General features: G+C 37.7%; 1 protein-coding gene across 1 annotated transcript; it reads left to right on the forward strand.

The window, feature by feature from the left end:
* Positions 1 to 1,198: 1,198 nt before the first annotated feature.
* On the forward strand, positions 1,199 to 9,725 carry LOC118799636. Its single transcript, XM_036559603.1, has 4 exons — positions 1,199 to 1,259; positions 5,679 to 6,409; positions 7,051 to 7,220; positions 8,256 to 9,725. The coding sequence occupies exons 2-4, from the start codon at positions 5,708 to 5,710 to the stop codon at positions 9,127 to 9,129; spliced, it is 1,746 nt and encodes a 581-aa protein (XP_036415496.1). The 5' UTR covers positions 1,199 to 1,259; positions 5,679 to 5,707; the 3' UTR covers positions 9,130 to 9,725.
* Positions 9,726 to 15,723: the final 5,998 nt, after the last annotated feature.

The raw sequence follows: 15,723 nt of genomic DNA on the forward strand, positions 1-15,723 counted from the left end.
ATTTTCAAAAAATTTGGGACAGGGTAACAACACTACAATATGTTGTGTTTTGGGTGCTGGTGTGCTGATCAGCAGCAATAGAAGTTAATATACTGATCGCCACCAAACCCAGCAGATGTTGTTTTGATGCTGGTATGCTGGTCAACCAGCCTGACCATGCTGGGGTGACCAGCTAAACCAGAACCAGACCAGCACTAGACCAGCATGAAATGCCTGTCTGTGCTGTTTTTTTCAGCAGGGACCCCAGGCCCACTGAAATCTCACTCTAACAAAAATGTAAAAGTTGGCAGCACTATAGACAGTTGGTGCGGTTGGCGGCAGTGGGGTGACTTGTGTCCAGTGTGCAGTTAGCTAAGATGCTAACATTGCAGTTAGCCGACTGGCTAACTTGTCTAGCACAAACAGTAAAAACACAAAAGTGAACATAATTCTATGATATGACTATATATGTGCCATAGTATACTGCTGCACATTGCATCTGTAGCAAAACTTTATAGTTAACAGGTAAGGTCAGTGGCAGTAGGGTGACTGTGTAGCTGAAGTTAGCCATGGAGTTAACATCACAGTTAGCAAGCTGACTAATTCGTCTAAAACAAACAGTAAAATCCCAAAAGCAAAGATGATAAAGTCTTTTGACTGATTGCATATCATACAGGCTCTCTAATACAAAGGTTGAATTTGTGTTTTCTCATTTTTATGGAGATGTAAACACAGCCAAAGCAGTAGCGCTGGTAGAGGATGTTAATTTGTGTGTCAGAGATCCCCAAAGCAAGTAAAGAATACTGTTTGTATATGTACAAGGGTCCTTGTTTAAGCTAGAGATACCGTTGAATGTAAATATACACTACATAAGCTTTAGTGCTAACATAACATTGCATGTCATGCCCTGGTTATTAGATCAAACCTATCCCTACCTACATTAAAGAAAAATGTATTGGAATGTAACGCAGACCGCCTGATGTATTGTCAGTATCATTTTGATTGATAGTTGAACATTTACTCTGTGATAAATTGAAAAATTCTCTTAGTTATTTTCTGGTTATAATGTTACAGTATGAGCTAATGTTTTAGGTTTTGATCTGCTTCATCTCCTCTGCTCAGTATGTATCAGATAAAACCCCCTTTAGCTTTTCTGCTGTGACCCCACCCTGAGGGCCTGACTGTAAACTGAAAATGAAAGTGCAAATCTGCTTGATATATAAAGCGTGCACGGGTGCTTTTTCTGTACCAGTTCCCTTTTATTTTACAAAGAAGAACAGGTAAGTGCCTTTTGAATTTTGTATGTGCTATTTCTGACTACAAAAATGATAAATGACTTGTTTTTCATACCTCATCTTTAGATTTTAAAATGAGAAACAACTATACCATACATTTATCATTTTTTTTATTTCTGTTTCTGAAATAAAAATCAAATAATCGAAAGGTATACAGACCTCTAGGCTTATAGTCTATTGTAAGTAAGCATTTTTTATGTTAGAAGTTGAGGACTCATAACTTACTTGTTGAATTTAGATATTTCACATGTCAAAGTGTATTGATCTGATGTGTGTCTTTCAAAGCTAGCACCACTAATAAGTTGCTTATAGACAACAAAATTAAAGCGCTGGACTGCTAAGATGTTATATCAGTGAGTGTGCAGATCTTGTAGGGGGTTGAATGTACAGGGTAATACAGACTGGCTGATATATTGTTAGTATAGTTTTGATTGATGGTTGAACATTTACTCAGTGAAACATTCACATCTTTATTTTCTGGTTATAATGCTACACTGTGAGCTAATGTTTTAGGTTTTGCTCTGCTTCATCTGATCTGCTCAGCTGCTACGTATCAGATAAAACCCCTTTTAGCTTTTCTGCTGTGACCCCACCCTGAAGGGCTGACTGAAAATGAAAGTGCTGCTGCTCAACACATTAAGCATGTGTGCTTTTTCTGTGCCAGTTCCCTTTTGATTTTATTTTTTTATTTTTTTGGTTTTTGTGTCTGCTATTTCTGACTACAGAAACCAAAAAAAAACTTTTTTATATATCTTGTGTTTAAATTCTAAACTGAGAATGAACCATCATTTTTAATTCAATTTCAAGTATGCATGTTCATAGTACCCTATTGTTTTTATTAGCGATTTTCTTCTTATTCTTCTTCTTCTTCTCCTTCTCCTTCTTCTTCTTATTATTATTATTGTTGTTGTTGTTGTTGTTATTCTGCCACAAAACAATATGGGCAGACCAAACTGTAAGTCACAGAGACATAAAAGTTAGTCATTAGATAGTATTTTGTGCCGTTACACAGTCACACAATATAAGCCCTACTGGCCTCAAGATTCTTTGGTTCAAACTATTTTCTAATCTGGACAATTTAGCTCTGCCTACATGATCCTCATGTAACTGGTATCAAAAAGTTTGCAAGAACCTCAATAATGAACCTCAGTAGTTAACAAAAACATGGTGTCTTTTGTAAGCAATATGGCTGCCATATGCTAATTAACCTTTCTGGAATTATGTCAAATTCTGCTAAAAAATCTGTATCTTTTTCTAAAAAATCTCAAACTTTGCACAGATTTCAGCGATTTAACTGCTCAATAACTGTTTCTCAGCACCCATCCATCCGATCAAGCTGAAATTTTGCATTCTGCATCTTTGAGACAGATTTCTGAGGATGACTTGATAATTCAATATTTATGGCTGTCACTAGCTTTCTAATAAACAATGAAGTTTCAAAAGATTTGGCGGTGCTGTTCATGAAAATCAAATATATCTTGTACATATGTTTTAGTATGGTCAGGTAACTGGTTTCAAATAATGCAGTACAGTGTTCCAAACAACTTTGCAATACAAATGTATTTTTAAAAAAATCTGAAATATTTTTCAATCACTAATCATTTGAAAACTGCACTTTTTGTACTAAGCCATTTTCAAGTTGGCTTTGAGATACTCTGTGGCCTCTGTTAAATAATTACCAAAAATGTGGCCTCTGTAAATAATTACCAAAAATGTTGACTTTTTTGTTCGACATGGTCTCCCTCTACCAATCAGTCATTGTGGCTGTGGCATTTCTAACTTAAATTGTTATAACTCAAAAGCAACTGGTCTGATCAATGCAATATTTCAAACGCTTGTGTATATAGAGACACTGATGAGGTGTGCACATTTTGGTCCAGATTGGCCTGCAGGGGGTGCTATAGCACTCAACTACTTAAAATGTAGAAAAATCCTGTTATGATCATATTATGTAGTCCACAGATAAGCAATCAGTGCAATCTAATTAAGTTTTCTGTCCTTAATAACTTTGCACTTGCATGTTATGTCATAAATTGGACTTCTCTGGTATTTTGACTCATTCAAAGACTTTAGCATGTATCATGTTTAAAGACCACCGTTCAACATTTATTGCAAATGAGGGCCTTTTGATAATCTCTGACTTCCTTTCATTTTTAACTTCCATTTGTGAATAAGGCCCAAACTGCATTAAGCCTTGTTAGACCTCACAAGGTACACTTACAGCAGTTCAGATTTCTTTACAGTGATGGTGATTGAAACCCAGGGTTGAGATGTCTACAATGAATATAGTATTTTATTTAAGATTCAAAACAATCAAAACCTACATGCATTTTCTGAGTTTTATAAGTAGTATCTGATAATGATAAAATAGGCTCGCTGGTAAATTAAAACATGTAGAACAGCTCCATAATTACTGGCATCTAAAAATAATGTAAAAAACAGGAAATAATGTATTTAAGGTAAATTAGTTCCATCTCTCACATACAATATGAAAGAAATATTACATACATTCATATAGTACTTTGTGCAACTTTTCTTGCTAACATAACAGCAAAGAGTTTTCCCCTGTAAAACATGACAATGGCACTAACTTTTTGAAATTGACTTTACTCATCTGTAAACCTATTAATGCAAATCTAGTAACACTTACTGTTTTTTATACAGTACTTTAAGAGTCTTTTGTCCAAAGCTTCCCAGAATTTTTATCAGTGTTGTTGATTTCTGTTAATTAACTCAATTTTTCTAATTTATCATTAGTTCTATTCACATGATGATGTTTTGAAGTATTTTAACTTGTTTTTGTTATTCTCATCATGATGGTGTTTTGTGTTGAGGTTTAGCAGTTCACTTTATAGCAAATGAAACGACTCACTTGTGACAGTTTCGTGCTGTTCAGCTGATGGAGGTGTCAACAACACAGATGAATTCAAATATGTTTTTTTTTTTTATTTCTGCTTTCGGTCACTAAGCAGTGATTGGAGGGCCGAGAAAATGAGGCAGGGCTTGAGAGCAGGTGCAGTTAAACATGCAGGAATCATGAATGATGCTAAAATTTGTTAAAATTCGATCCATGTCATTTTAGTGCCATTCTTGCAATAAATTATTAGCCATCAAGCGGCCAAGGGGCACATTCTTCACCACCTCGTGACAGTACAACATGATAATACAGTTTTAGGGCCTAGGCAACTGCTTTTTTGGCTTATTATGGCAGCCATGATCGAAAATCATTTAGCTACAATGGAAAAAAGAACCTTTATGATACATAAACATTTTACAGCGTGCTTCTGGTGAAATATCTGCTTGATTGCTGTCAAAACTTGTTTTGTATTTGTCTGTACGCTGAGAAATGTGTAAAAACAGCTTGTCACATAATACAACAATGCCTATGTGCAATAATTGTTCATAAGTATAATGGTGTGAGGAAAGAAACTTTTCTGGAGTTGTTTTAACCCTCATTTGGGTGAAGCACCGAAGGAGCTAAAATAGGTCATGTGATGGATCAACAATAATTTTCTCTGCATGCTTTTTAGTTCTGGAGGTGTATAGATCAAACAGAGCGAGTGGGTTAACACCAATGGTCTTTTCTTCAGACCTAATGATGTAGCTTGTGAATGTCATGTTTGGTTGCAGAACTAAACCAGACTGTGATGGAGGTGGTGATGACAAACTATAACATTTATACTTCACCACTAACCAAAGAAAAACATGTTTCTTTCTCCAAAATGGCAGCTTTTCAGGAGAGGGCAAAAATGTTCTTTACTTCTAATGTAAGTTAATGTAACGAGATTTTATTCCAAGCAATTATGGAGCATTTCTGTTGGCCCATTCATCATGAATTTTTTACACAATGTATAGGATAGCAGCCATGCCCAAATGATGTAGAAAACTTTGGACAGCGATGATTTACACCCCCAGCAATTCCTAGCCTCCCTCTCCAATCACAGAGGTCCATAGCAAGATGAACCAAGTGCAATGAATGCTGGAGCAAACATAACCTAAAAATGACATGCCAAAACATTTCTTCAATATGCTTCAATCCAAAACAATACCATACAACACAATCCAATACAATACAATTAGAGTGCATGACTGCTGTATGAGTAGTCTATGATGAACTGCACCAGACGAGATCTGTGACTGTAGTGTCACCTAACTTCAGGTTTTTGACAGGGGGTTCATACAAGTACATTAATAACATAATAATTAAGTTTGTAATGAATTATTAATCTGTTTGTCAGAGATAAACATTATGAGTTTACCCTTTGGATCTCTTAAATGGCCACAATAGTCCTTTCAGTCAAATCACAGAGATTTTACAATATATTCATGAGGTTGCTTCACAGAATTCATTTAGCTTTTGTCCAGTCGTGTTTTTTTTACTTCTTTGTTCTTGTCTCTTTACAGTCTTTCCTACTGCCCTTTAATTATTCTCAATGGAGGAAGCAGATAGGTTGGTTGAGCTGCTCTTCCAGTGGCAAAAAAAACAGGAAGCTTGTGCTGATAAGCTTCTGGCTCTAGCAAAAGAGCTGGAGAGTATTCGATGCGTGAGCAACACAACTCAGATAGTTGGAAATGCCACAGCTGTGGTCAGCTTTGCTGCAGCTGCAGTTGCCACATTCCTTACAGCTGGCCTGGCGGCCCCTCTAGCAATTGGAGGAGCAATTGGCACAGCTGTAAGCTTCTCCTCCATAGCAATAGAGACTATCCTCTCCAGCTTGAACATGAAAGATGCTCAGAAAATTATTAAAGAAGTTGAGGAAATTGGAGATAAGATGCAAGTGCTACTGAGAGCTTTGAATGACCAGTGTGCCGGGAATGCGCTTGGAGCTCATTCTTCTGCAGAGTCCTCTGATAATGGAGAGAGTGAGGTGATCTCTCAAATTATGGGAGCGCTGGCCAGAAGAAATAGGATTGACGTGCCTCTGGACCTTCTCAGGAGCTTCAACAAAGCCACATTCTCTCATCAGCGGACCTTTGGTGAACGTAGACCTTATGCCACATCGAGTTGGATGACTGGGGCTTTAACCACATTTCTTTTCTTTACATTGCATGCAACCTTAACAGTATCAGCCAAAAATGCCGTCAAGAATCTTGGGATCATTGGTTTGAAAACCCTCATAAAACGATCAGCCATGGTATGGAGTTATTTTCTTTCATATTCCATTTGTATTGAATTATTTTCTTTCAATTTTAAGATTTTATATTAAGCCTTCATGTTGACAAAAATGTAATGTTACAGTAAAATCTAGTAATCACAGAAAATGCCATACTGAAATATTAAAGAATAATTCTGTCAATTTATTAGAAAATCAGCATAATTTGCTCATTGCAGTTTAAACAGTCATGCAGAGTATTTTGAAGAACTATGGCCTGTCTCAGAGAAACTTGTCAAGTTGGAATTCTTAACAAGTTTTTAAAAGCTACATTAAGTTTGTACCTACAATATATCTTTGTATAAACCATGTTCTGGTTACCTTGTGTTTACTTCTCACTTACTTCATCACTTCGTTACTACTTATAAATCTCAGAAGTCACAAAAGTTTTCTTTGCATTTTTAAGATCATAATTTCTGATTCTTGTCACTGCTGTTGTAAAGAAATTGGAATCCATACATTTCTCTAGAAATGTTACCTTTTCTTGCTTCAAAACACTGTGTATTACTTTATGTGCCTCTCAATGAGCCATTTATGCTGACATTTTGAAATTAGATTTTTTAGTGTATTTCAGTAGCATTGTTCACACTGACTTTGGTACATATTTTTCTGTCTTTGTCCAGGTTGCTGGTAGTTCTATAGCTGTGGTTGTGTCCCTCTATGACTTGGTTAAAAACTGTGAAGAGATGGAAAGAAACAATTACGTGACCAAAGCCAGCCAGTCCCTGCGAGATGCTGCCAGAAAAATAAAGGAAGATACAAGAACTCTAAAGGAAAAGTTGGATGCACTGCTGTACGGTCATAATTTTTGCTTTTACAATTGCACTTATTTCCCAGGTTGCCTGAAATGAAAGCAAAATCCAAACTTTAAAATTAAATTAAAGTTAAAGTAAAAAGCTGCATCACCATCCTATCAAAACGTAGATGTGCCGTGATATCGGCAGTACTTAATTCAGTGGTTGAGATGTAAGTAACGTCATTCAGAATGGTTTGATGTGAAGTTGTTCATTTGTAGAGAAACTTAGCGACTCAGATTTCTTTACAGTGGTGACCATAGGAACCTGGAGTCCTGATGTCTACAGTGCATATGTAGCCATTTTACTTACTATCCAAAATCACCAGTGAATCTGCATGTGTCTTTTGAGTTTCAGTTTATGTAACGTTAATGATGGTTAAATAATCATCAAGAAAATACTCAGCAATGCCTTTGAACACCCTGCATGTATTTCTCTACCATGAAAGCATTGAAATAAATTGCTTAAAACATATTATAGACCAAAGATTTATCACAAAACCACTGTAAAACAATTGTCAGGCTGTATATTTATAACCATGTCATATAATTACTTTCTGAGAATGAGTTTATAGAGGCATTAAGCTCTTAAGATTTCTGGTTCCTGTCACCACCACTGTGAACAAGTCTGACTCTGTATGTTACTTTAGAACCAAGCATTTCACACCAAACCACTCTGAATAATTTTGTTGATGTTAACCATTTAAATATGCAGAATTTCATTTGGATTTAGGGTAACACACTGTATGAAATGTTGAACACAAATAATTGGATTCATGTTTTTTTTCAATATGTGGCACTTCTTTGTATGTTCTAACTTATGTCAGAAAAAGTAAATATAAAGTGACACATTGTGTCATAAAAAAATCTTGCCCAACTTTACCTTAAACATTGCACAAGTGAATTATGACATTGGATTTGAGAACTTAAATGCACCTTAATGATCAGTGACATATAGTAATGTACATGAATCTGGTTTTACTGCAGCATTAATAATGCAAGCTGACTTTCACTGTCTGACGTCTATTATTACAGGGACATCATCAACAATTTATTACATTTGAAGAAACGTATCAAAAACCTGGGTGATTACTCTCTCGTTATGAGTGAAGATGAACAGGAAATAGTGGATTACATCCAAGCAACATGCCATGACCCCATCATTGTTTCCTGGCTGGAGACAAGAGAGCATAAGACTGAGATTTTGAATTTTCTTCGGTTTATTAGGAACAACCTTGATAAGGAAATAAGGGGGCGAAACAAAAGAGACATACTACACATTGTGTTTGTTGCTCATGGTGCTATTGTTGACCAGTTTGTGCCAGCAGCTAGCCTGGTGCCAGCTAACATCATTGATACCGTTCTCTACTCTCCATGGAACTGCCTTATTGATGCATGTGCTGCCTATGGCATTGCTCAAGGGTGCATCAGACTTCACCAAACACGCTTTCTCAATTGGCTGACTCGTGCCACAGTTTCCCCTAATATTTGGCCCAGGCACTGGAATTTCATGAGTAGACCCACACCTGACATCCCACAAATTTTGCTTGCACCTGTGGGACACAAGGAACCAGTATGGAATGAATTTCAGGAAATTGGAGGGTCCCTGCAAAGTGGTGATCGTATCATCATCCCATACCTTGTCCCAGAAAACTTGAAAATAAATTTCCCAGTCCTCCATATCCAGACGGTCATATATGCGTTATCAATTGTACTCATGATTACAGAAAGAAGAGCCACTGTGCATCTGGCTGCTTGTTTGGGGCGTAATGGAACCCCTCAAATGGTGAAAGAATGGGAGAGACAGTATGCCTATACAAACGACGACACCATCATGACCTTCGATTTGGATGAAATGACAGTGGACCCTTTACTATTCCAAGCATTCAAGTTAATGTTTGGCATCTAGGGTGGTCAAGGGCGATACCGAAGCGAACTGCTTTAAGATGTGATCTTCACCAGTAAAAACCTGTTGAATGTTGAATGATTACAAAGCTCATACAACTTGTAGCCAAAGATGTTGTAATTTAAAGGAATTGTAATGTTGTATGTAAATGATGTCAAACATTCCAACTGAGCAGTTTCAAGAATGCTTTTCTCATTTGTGCAAAAGTTCCACAACAGTTATTCAACTCAACATTGCATACACATTCTTATGTCATTTGCTCAAACAGTTTTTACAGTACAGGGTGTTGATGTACACAATTAATCTTACGCTGTCTGTTCATATCCAGATACTGCTATTAATTCAGTATATTTCATGTTAGTATAATCACTCCTATGTGTTATATCTATATCCATACACAATCATATATGTCCATTTTGCAAGACTGCAGTCTATTTCAAAGGGAAAATACCTTTGGAATCACTGGTTCAGAATAATGCAATAATGAGATATTTGCTTTCTGTTAGATTTCATTGCTTATCTTTTGTTAGCTACCCAGAGTGTTAATTGATGTTATATTGCTTAATATTCTTAAAACAGTGTTGTTAAAACAGCATGTATGATACACCTGCCTGAACTTGCATCTATATGCTTGTCATTTCTTCTCGTCATTCTGTATCATAGGAAGTATTAATGAAATAAATTAATTTACCATAATGTTACTGGATTTATTGGTGGAGGGAGTGGACTTTATTTCTGAAATGATTCTTATATTATTACTACTGAGTTACTGTGTGTCTGTGATGCCCAAGTAAATGCAAATACAATCAGACCCAGAGCACAGGCCCTGACTTTACTGATCAAAAACAACTAGGCTGTTATGAACAGCTGTGACATATAACATTTAGAGCCAATGCATACTTTATCATTCAATTATAGAAAAACTAAGCAAGGTTTACAATAGCATACTAGAATAACTTAATTTAACTTTATCAAACAGTATGCAGTAGGCAGTAATAAAAAAATAGTGAACACCAGGGGTCCCCCCAAAAATTATGCCATACATGGCACGTAGGGCTAAGCTTTTGGAGTGCTCTTAAACCTCCAGCTTCTGGAGATCTAGCATCCTGCAGAATTTAGCTCCAAGCCTTATCTAACACACCTAATCCAGGTAAGGAAGGCCTTCAGGAGCATCTGAATATTACAGCTAGATATGTTGGATCTGAACTCCCCAAGGGTGGTAGATCTCCAGGACCAGGCATTGGCAGCCCTGCCCTAAAACTTGCTCTAAACCGTAAACCATAGGGATCATCAACAATGACTGCATTCATTAACCAGCTACTTGTGCATAAACAAATTTATGAAAGGAAAATATTCAAAATTAACATTAAACCTTTTGAAACAGTTGTTTCCAAATTTCTGTGCCACTGGTACACATCCTTTACAGAGAGCACACTTCTGCACATTTTCATGCACAATTACTATTTATTTGCCGTTATTAACGTATTCTGTGCAAAACAGATAGCACATATTATTATATTTTCAAGTATGTTAAACTCAGGAAAGAAATTGTGCACTGAAACTTGCAAAATAAACAAGTATATGCCATATTTCATTTGTTCCCTATGGAGGATGTGTACTTATTTTCACTTAGAAAATCAGCAAAACAAGTGGTTAAACTATCTGATCATAAAGAGACAAGCGATCATTTGTTCAAATCCTGGTGATATAATAGGCCTCCATGGTCATGATTCTGAGAGTAGGAAGCACTGATTAGACCTGAGAAACGAGAGAGCTAATTTCTCCCTGTAGCAAGCAGAAGGGCCAAACAAAGAGGGCACAAAGCTAAGAATGATTCCAACCACGTAGCTATGCTGAGTGTTTATGCTGTTCATGCTGAGTGTGGGCAATGCTGTCGTCAACACACATCTTGCTCTTCTACATTCTAGAACCTTTCTTCAGGAGCTAGATACGGGACAATCAACACAAACACCTGGTATTGACATCCGTCTCAAGTGATCTGACCTCAAATGGACAGCCGAGACAACCATTTGCATCTGGCATTTCAAATGTGTTCCAAATGCATCTCCAGTGATCACTTGTGATAGGATTTTAATTTCACTAGTACTCCAGCCACTGCAGAGGATTTAGCTTTAGCACAATTTTCAAACTCAAAAAAAGTTACAGAAAGTTTATAGTTTTTATATAAAATGCTAAAATATAATTGTCATATGGCAACAGTATATGACAATGGAACTGCAATCTGCATATGGGGTTCAGTGAATACTCTGCCATTGGACATTACACAAATATTTACAAATGTACTTTTTAAAATAAATAATATTATTTTCATACTTTTGTGTTCTTAAAGCATTTATTAAGGTATTGAAGTTGTTATACATGTTTTTTTCATGCCTGGGTAATGAACGTGACTATGTCCTAGGCACTATATTTTTTCATGTATATTTCATAATTCATGCAGTAAAGGTTTAATGTGAGCTACTGCCAGACAGTATTTCTTGCAGTTCTTATATAACTGACTTGGCCAATGAAACCCATTCTGCTTCTGAAAGTGTCAAGTTATTCTTGATGGTACGGGTGAAGGTATGTCACCTTTTTAAGGTGTGTATGAATAAAAGTCTTTAAACAGTTAACGGTTCACTCATGGAAAAGTCTGTTATGCACAGAGAAACCTAATCCTGTATTCCATTCAGAGCCATCTGAAAAAGTCAGCGCTGCATATTAAACCTGGAAGACAAAGGGCTGCAGTGAGGCTCTCACTAACTCAAGGCACTGGCTCTTGACCGTGCACCCAATTGTAGACCGGACTTGCTGGCCTGGATGGCTGTGCAGTTTGGCTTTAATCAAGGTCATTCAGTCAGGTCAAGCTTTACTGCAGACATGAACTGCAAACTGCTCACATATGCAGACAGTGCACTGGTGCTGAGAGTCTTTTACCCTCTAGTGGTTACAGAGAATAATGTAGAGAGTGCTTAAAGGGGAACTCCACTGATTTTTCATTTTTCAAATTTCTGAACAATTCTGATTTCTTTACAGTGGTGGTGATAGGAACCAGGAGTCCCGATGTCTACAACACAAATATAGACATTTATTTGCTACTTTTTTACTACTACTAAAACCACCAGTGAACCTACACCTGCCTCCTGAGCTTTTATATGTAACGTTAATGATGGTACTAATCATAAATCTGACAAAATAAGTTTTATTTGGGGACTGTTTTGCCTTACAACACCCTGCATGTGCCCCTCCGCCATAAATAGATCACAGTAAATGGATGGAAATCCATTTTAAGCAAAAACTTTATCACAAACTCACAAAACTATGATAAAACAATGCATCAGACATCAAGCAGCATATATATATATATATATATATATATATATATATATATGAACTTGAGTGACATGCCATTCTTAATCCATAGGGTTTAATATGATGTCGGCCCACCCTTTGCAGCTATAACAGCTTCAACTCTTCTGGGAAGGCTTTCCACAAGGTTTAGGAGTGTGTTTATGGGAATTTTTGACCATTCTTCCAGAAGAGCATTTGTGAGGTCAGACACTGATGTTGGACGAGAAGGCCTGGCTCGCAGTCTCCGCTCTAATTCATCCCAAAGGTGTTCTATCGTGTTGAGGTCAGGACTCTGTGCAGGCCACTCAAGTTCTGCCACACCAAACTTGCTCATCCATGTCTTTACAGACCTTGCTTTGTGCACTGATGCGCAGTCATGTCGGAACAGGAAGGGGCCATCCCCAAACTGTTCCCACAAAGTTGGGAGCGTGAAATTGTCCAAAATCTCTTGGTCTGCTGAAGCATTAAGAGTTTCTTTCACTGGAACTAAGGGGCCGAGTCCAACTCCTGAAATACAACCCCACACCATAATCCCCCCTCCACCAAACTTTACACTTGGCACAATGCAGTCAGACAAGTACCGTTCTCCTGGCAACCGCCAAATCCAGACTCGTCTACTGGATTGCCAGACAGAGAAGCGTGATCTGTCACTCCAGAAAACACGTCTCCACTGGTCTAGAGGCCAGTGGCGGCACTTTACACCACTGCATTTGACGCTCTCTACACACTGTTCTTGAGCTAATCTGAAGGCCACATGAAGTTTGGAGGTCTGTAGCGATTGACCTCTGCGCACTATGCGCCTCAGTATCCGCTGACCCTGCCCTGTCATTTTACGTGGCCTACCACTTCGTGGCTGAGTTGCTGTTGTTCCCAATCGCTTCCACTTTGTTATAATACCACTGACAGTTGACTGTGGAATATTTAGTAGTGAGGAAATTTCATGACTGGAATGGTTGCACAGGCATCTTATCACGGTACCATGCTGGAATTCACTGAGCTCCTGAGAGCGACCCATTCTTTCACAAATGTTTGTAGAAGCAGTCTGCATGCCTAGGTGCTTGGTTTTATACACCTGTGGCCATGGAAGTGATTGGAACACCTGAATTCAATGATTTGGATGGGTGAGTGAATATTTTGTATAGTGTATATAGAACGAACTGCCGGCTCCGGCTGTGCAGCGAGTGAGCGAAACTCGTTTCTCTGACATAGCAACAAGCTGCTTGTTAAGGAACTATAATTTGGCGGAAGGAACTGCTAACATTAAAACATACTAAATGCCACATTCACTGCCCAATTTATTTGTTTCTTACTTTATTTATTTAACTGTTGTATAAAAGCAATAGAACACTCAAGGTCGTGTGTTATCGCTATAACATCACGGCTGTGATGATCTACGGCGACCAAATCACAGCCGTGATGTTATTTCGTGATAACACATTCCCTCTCGTGTTCTATTATACATACTAAATATATTATTATAATTACTATTATTACTATTAGCAACTACTAGTACTCCTACTATTATCATTATTATTATCATTAGGATAAAACCAGAAACTACACAAACTAAAGGTGTAATATATTTTCAGTGAATGAATGTTCAAAACCATGTATAGAAAATGACAACTGTATTGTTGATATATCTCTTGCTCTGTTCTCCTCCTCATTTACTGTCCTTTGTAGAACCTCTATCACTGATCAAAACTATAGGCATCTGCGTCCTATCAGATTAAAGTGGACTTTCTCAGAAGTTGTGATTTTTAATTTATTTTGTTACTTTTATTTATCTGAGCCAAACATGTAGAATAAAGACATCCTAAACTCATAAAAGATTTAAAATAGATTCAAATCTAGACCTCAGAATTGAAACTCGTATCGAATCTGAACATACGTATTTCATGACACCCTTATATGAGCTTTGTGTTTGTGTGACATCTAGCTGCAGCCCTGCAAACCAAGCTCCTGTCAAATAGCTACTGAGCTAGCCACACAAATTAAGTAGCTAGCTAGCTGCAGTGCTGGTGAGGTAGCTCACATTACCATTAGGTAAATGTTTTACAGTAGTGGTGTGTTAGTTACATAACTAATTATGTACAGCTGAATACCTTATTACCTTGTTACTTAAGACTAGCTAATTAACAAATATGATTGGGAGTGTAGCCAGGCTTATCTAAAATGCTAACCCTAAACCTTAATTTCTAACCTAACCTTGAAGTGAGTTACTTCTCCAACACTTACACCAACAGATACATTTTATGGCCGAAAATATGGGGACCATCGCATCCATATGAGCTTGTTGGACATCCCATTCCAAAACCATGGGCATTAATATGGACTTGACCCCTCCTTGTGGCTATAACAGCCTCCACTTTTATGGGAAAGCTTTCAACAAGATTTTGGAGTGTGTTGGTGGGAATTTGTGCCCATTCAGCGAAAAGTATGTTTTTGAGGTCAGGCACTGACGCTGGATGAGACGGGCTGGCTTGCAATCAATGTTCCAATTCATCCTGTAGGTGTTCAGTGGGGTTAAGGGTTGAGGTCAGGGGCCTGTGCATACCACTGAAGGTCTTCCACATCAACCGTGCCAAAACCATGTGTTTATAGACCTCACTTTGCGCACAAGGCCACAGTCATCCTGGAACAGGAAAGGGCCTTCCCCAAACTGTTGCCACAAAGTTGGAAGCATAATTGTCTAAAACGTCTTTGCATGCTATAAAATTAATATTATCCTTTACTGGAACTAAAGGGCTGAACACAAACCCTGAAAAACAGACTATTATCCCTCCTTCACCAAACTTTACTGTTGGCACTATGTATTCTGATAGGTGGCGCTCTCCTAACACCTAGCAAACCCAGATTTGTCCATAAGACTGCCAGATAGTGAAGAGTGATTAATCACTCATCATAGTGCCAACGTTTCCGATGCTGCAGGGTCCAGTGGCACCGTGCTTTACAACACTTCACCTGACGCTTGGCATTGCAAATAGTAATGTCTGGTTTTTGTACAGTTGAAAATTGAGATGAATTTGAATTCAACTTTTTGGTCACACACCATCATCCCATTTCAGAAAAAAGGGACTGCATATAATGAAAAGTACCTGATGCCCACTGTCAAATATGGTGGTGGATCACTAATACTTTGGGGCTGTTTTGCTGTTAGTGGCCCAGGGGCTCTTGAGAAATTCAATTGCCACTACATACCAGGAGATTTTAACCCAAAGTCTGTCTGCCTCTGCCAGAAGGATA

This window comes from Colossoma macropomum, unplaced genomic scaffold (assembly GCF_904425465.1).
Source record: "Colossoma macropomum unplaced genomic scaffold, Colossoma_macropomum, whole genome shotgun sequence".
NCBI lineage: Eukaryota > Metazoa > Chordata > Actinopteri > Characiformes > Serrasalmidae > Colossoma > Colossoma macropomum.

Coding starts and splice junctions, on each gene's coding strand:
- LOC118799636 (XM_036559603.1), top strand. CDS start 5,708: ATGGAGGAAGCAGATAGGTTGGTTGAGCTGCTCTTCCAGTGGCAAAAA. Junction 6,410..7,050: donor TCATAAAACGATCAGCCATG/GTATGGAGTTAT, acceptor GTCTTTGTCCAG/GTTGCTGGTAGTTCTATAGC. Junction 7,221..8,255: donor GAAAAGTTGGATGCACTGCT/GTACGGTCATAA, acceptor CTATTATTACAG/GGACATCATCAACAATTTAT.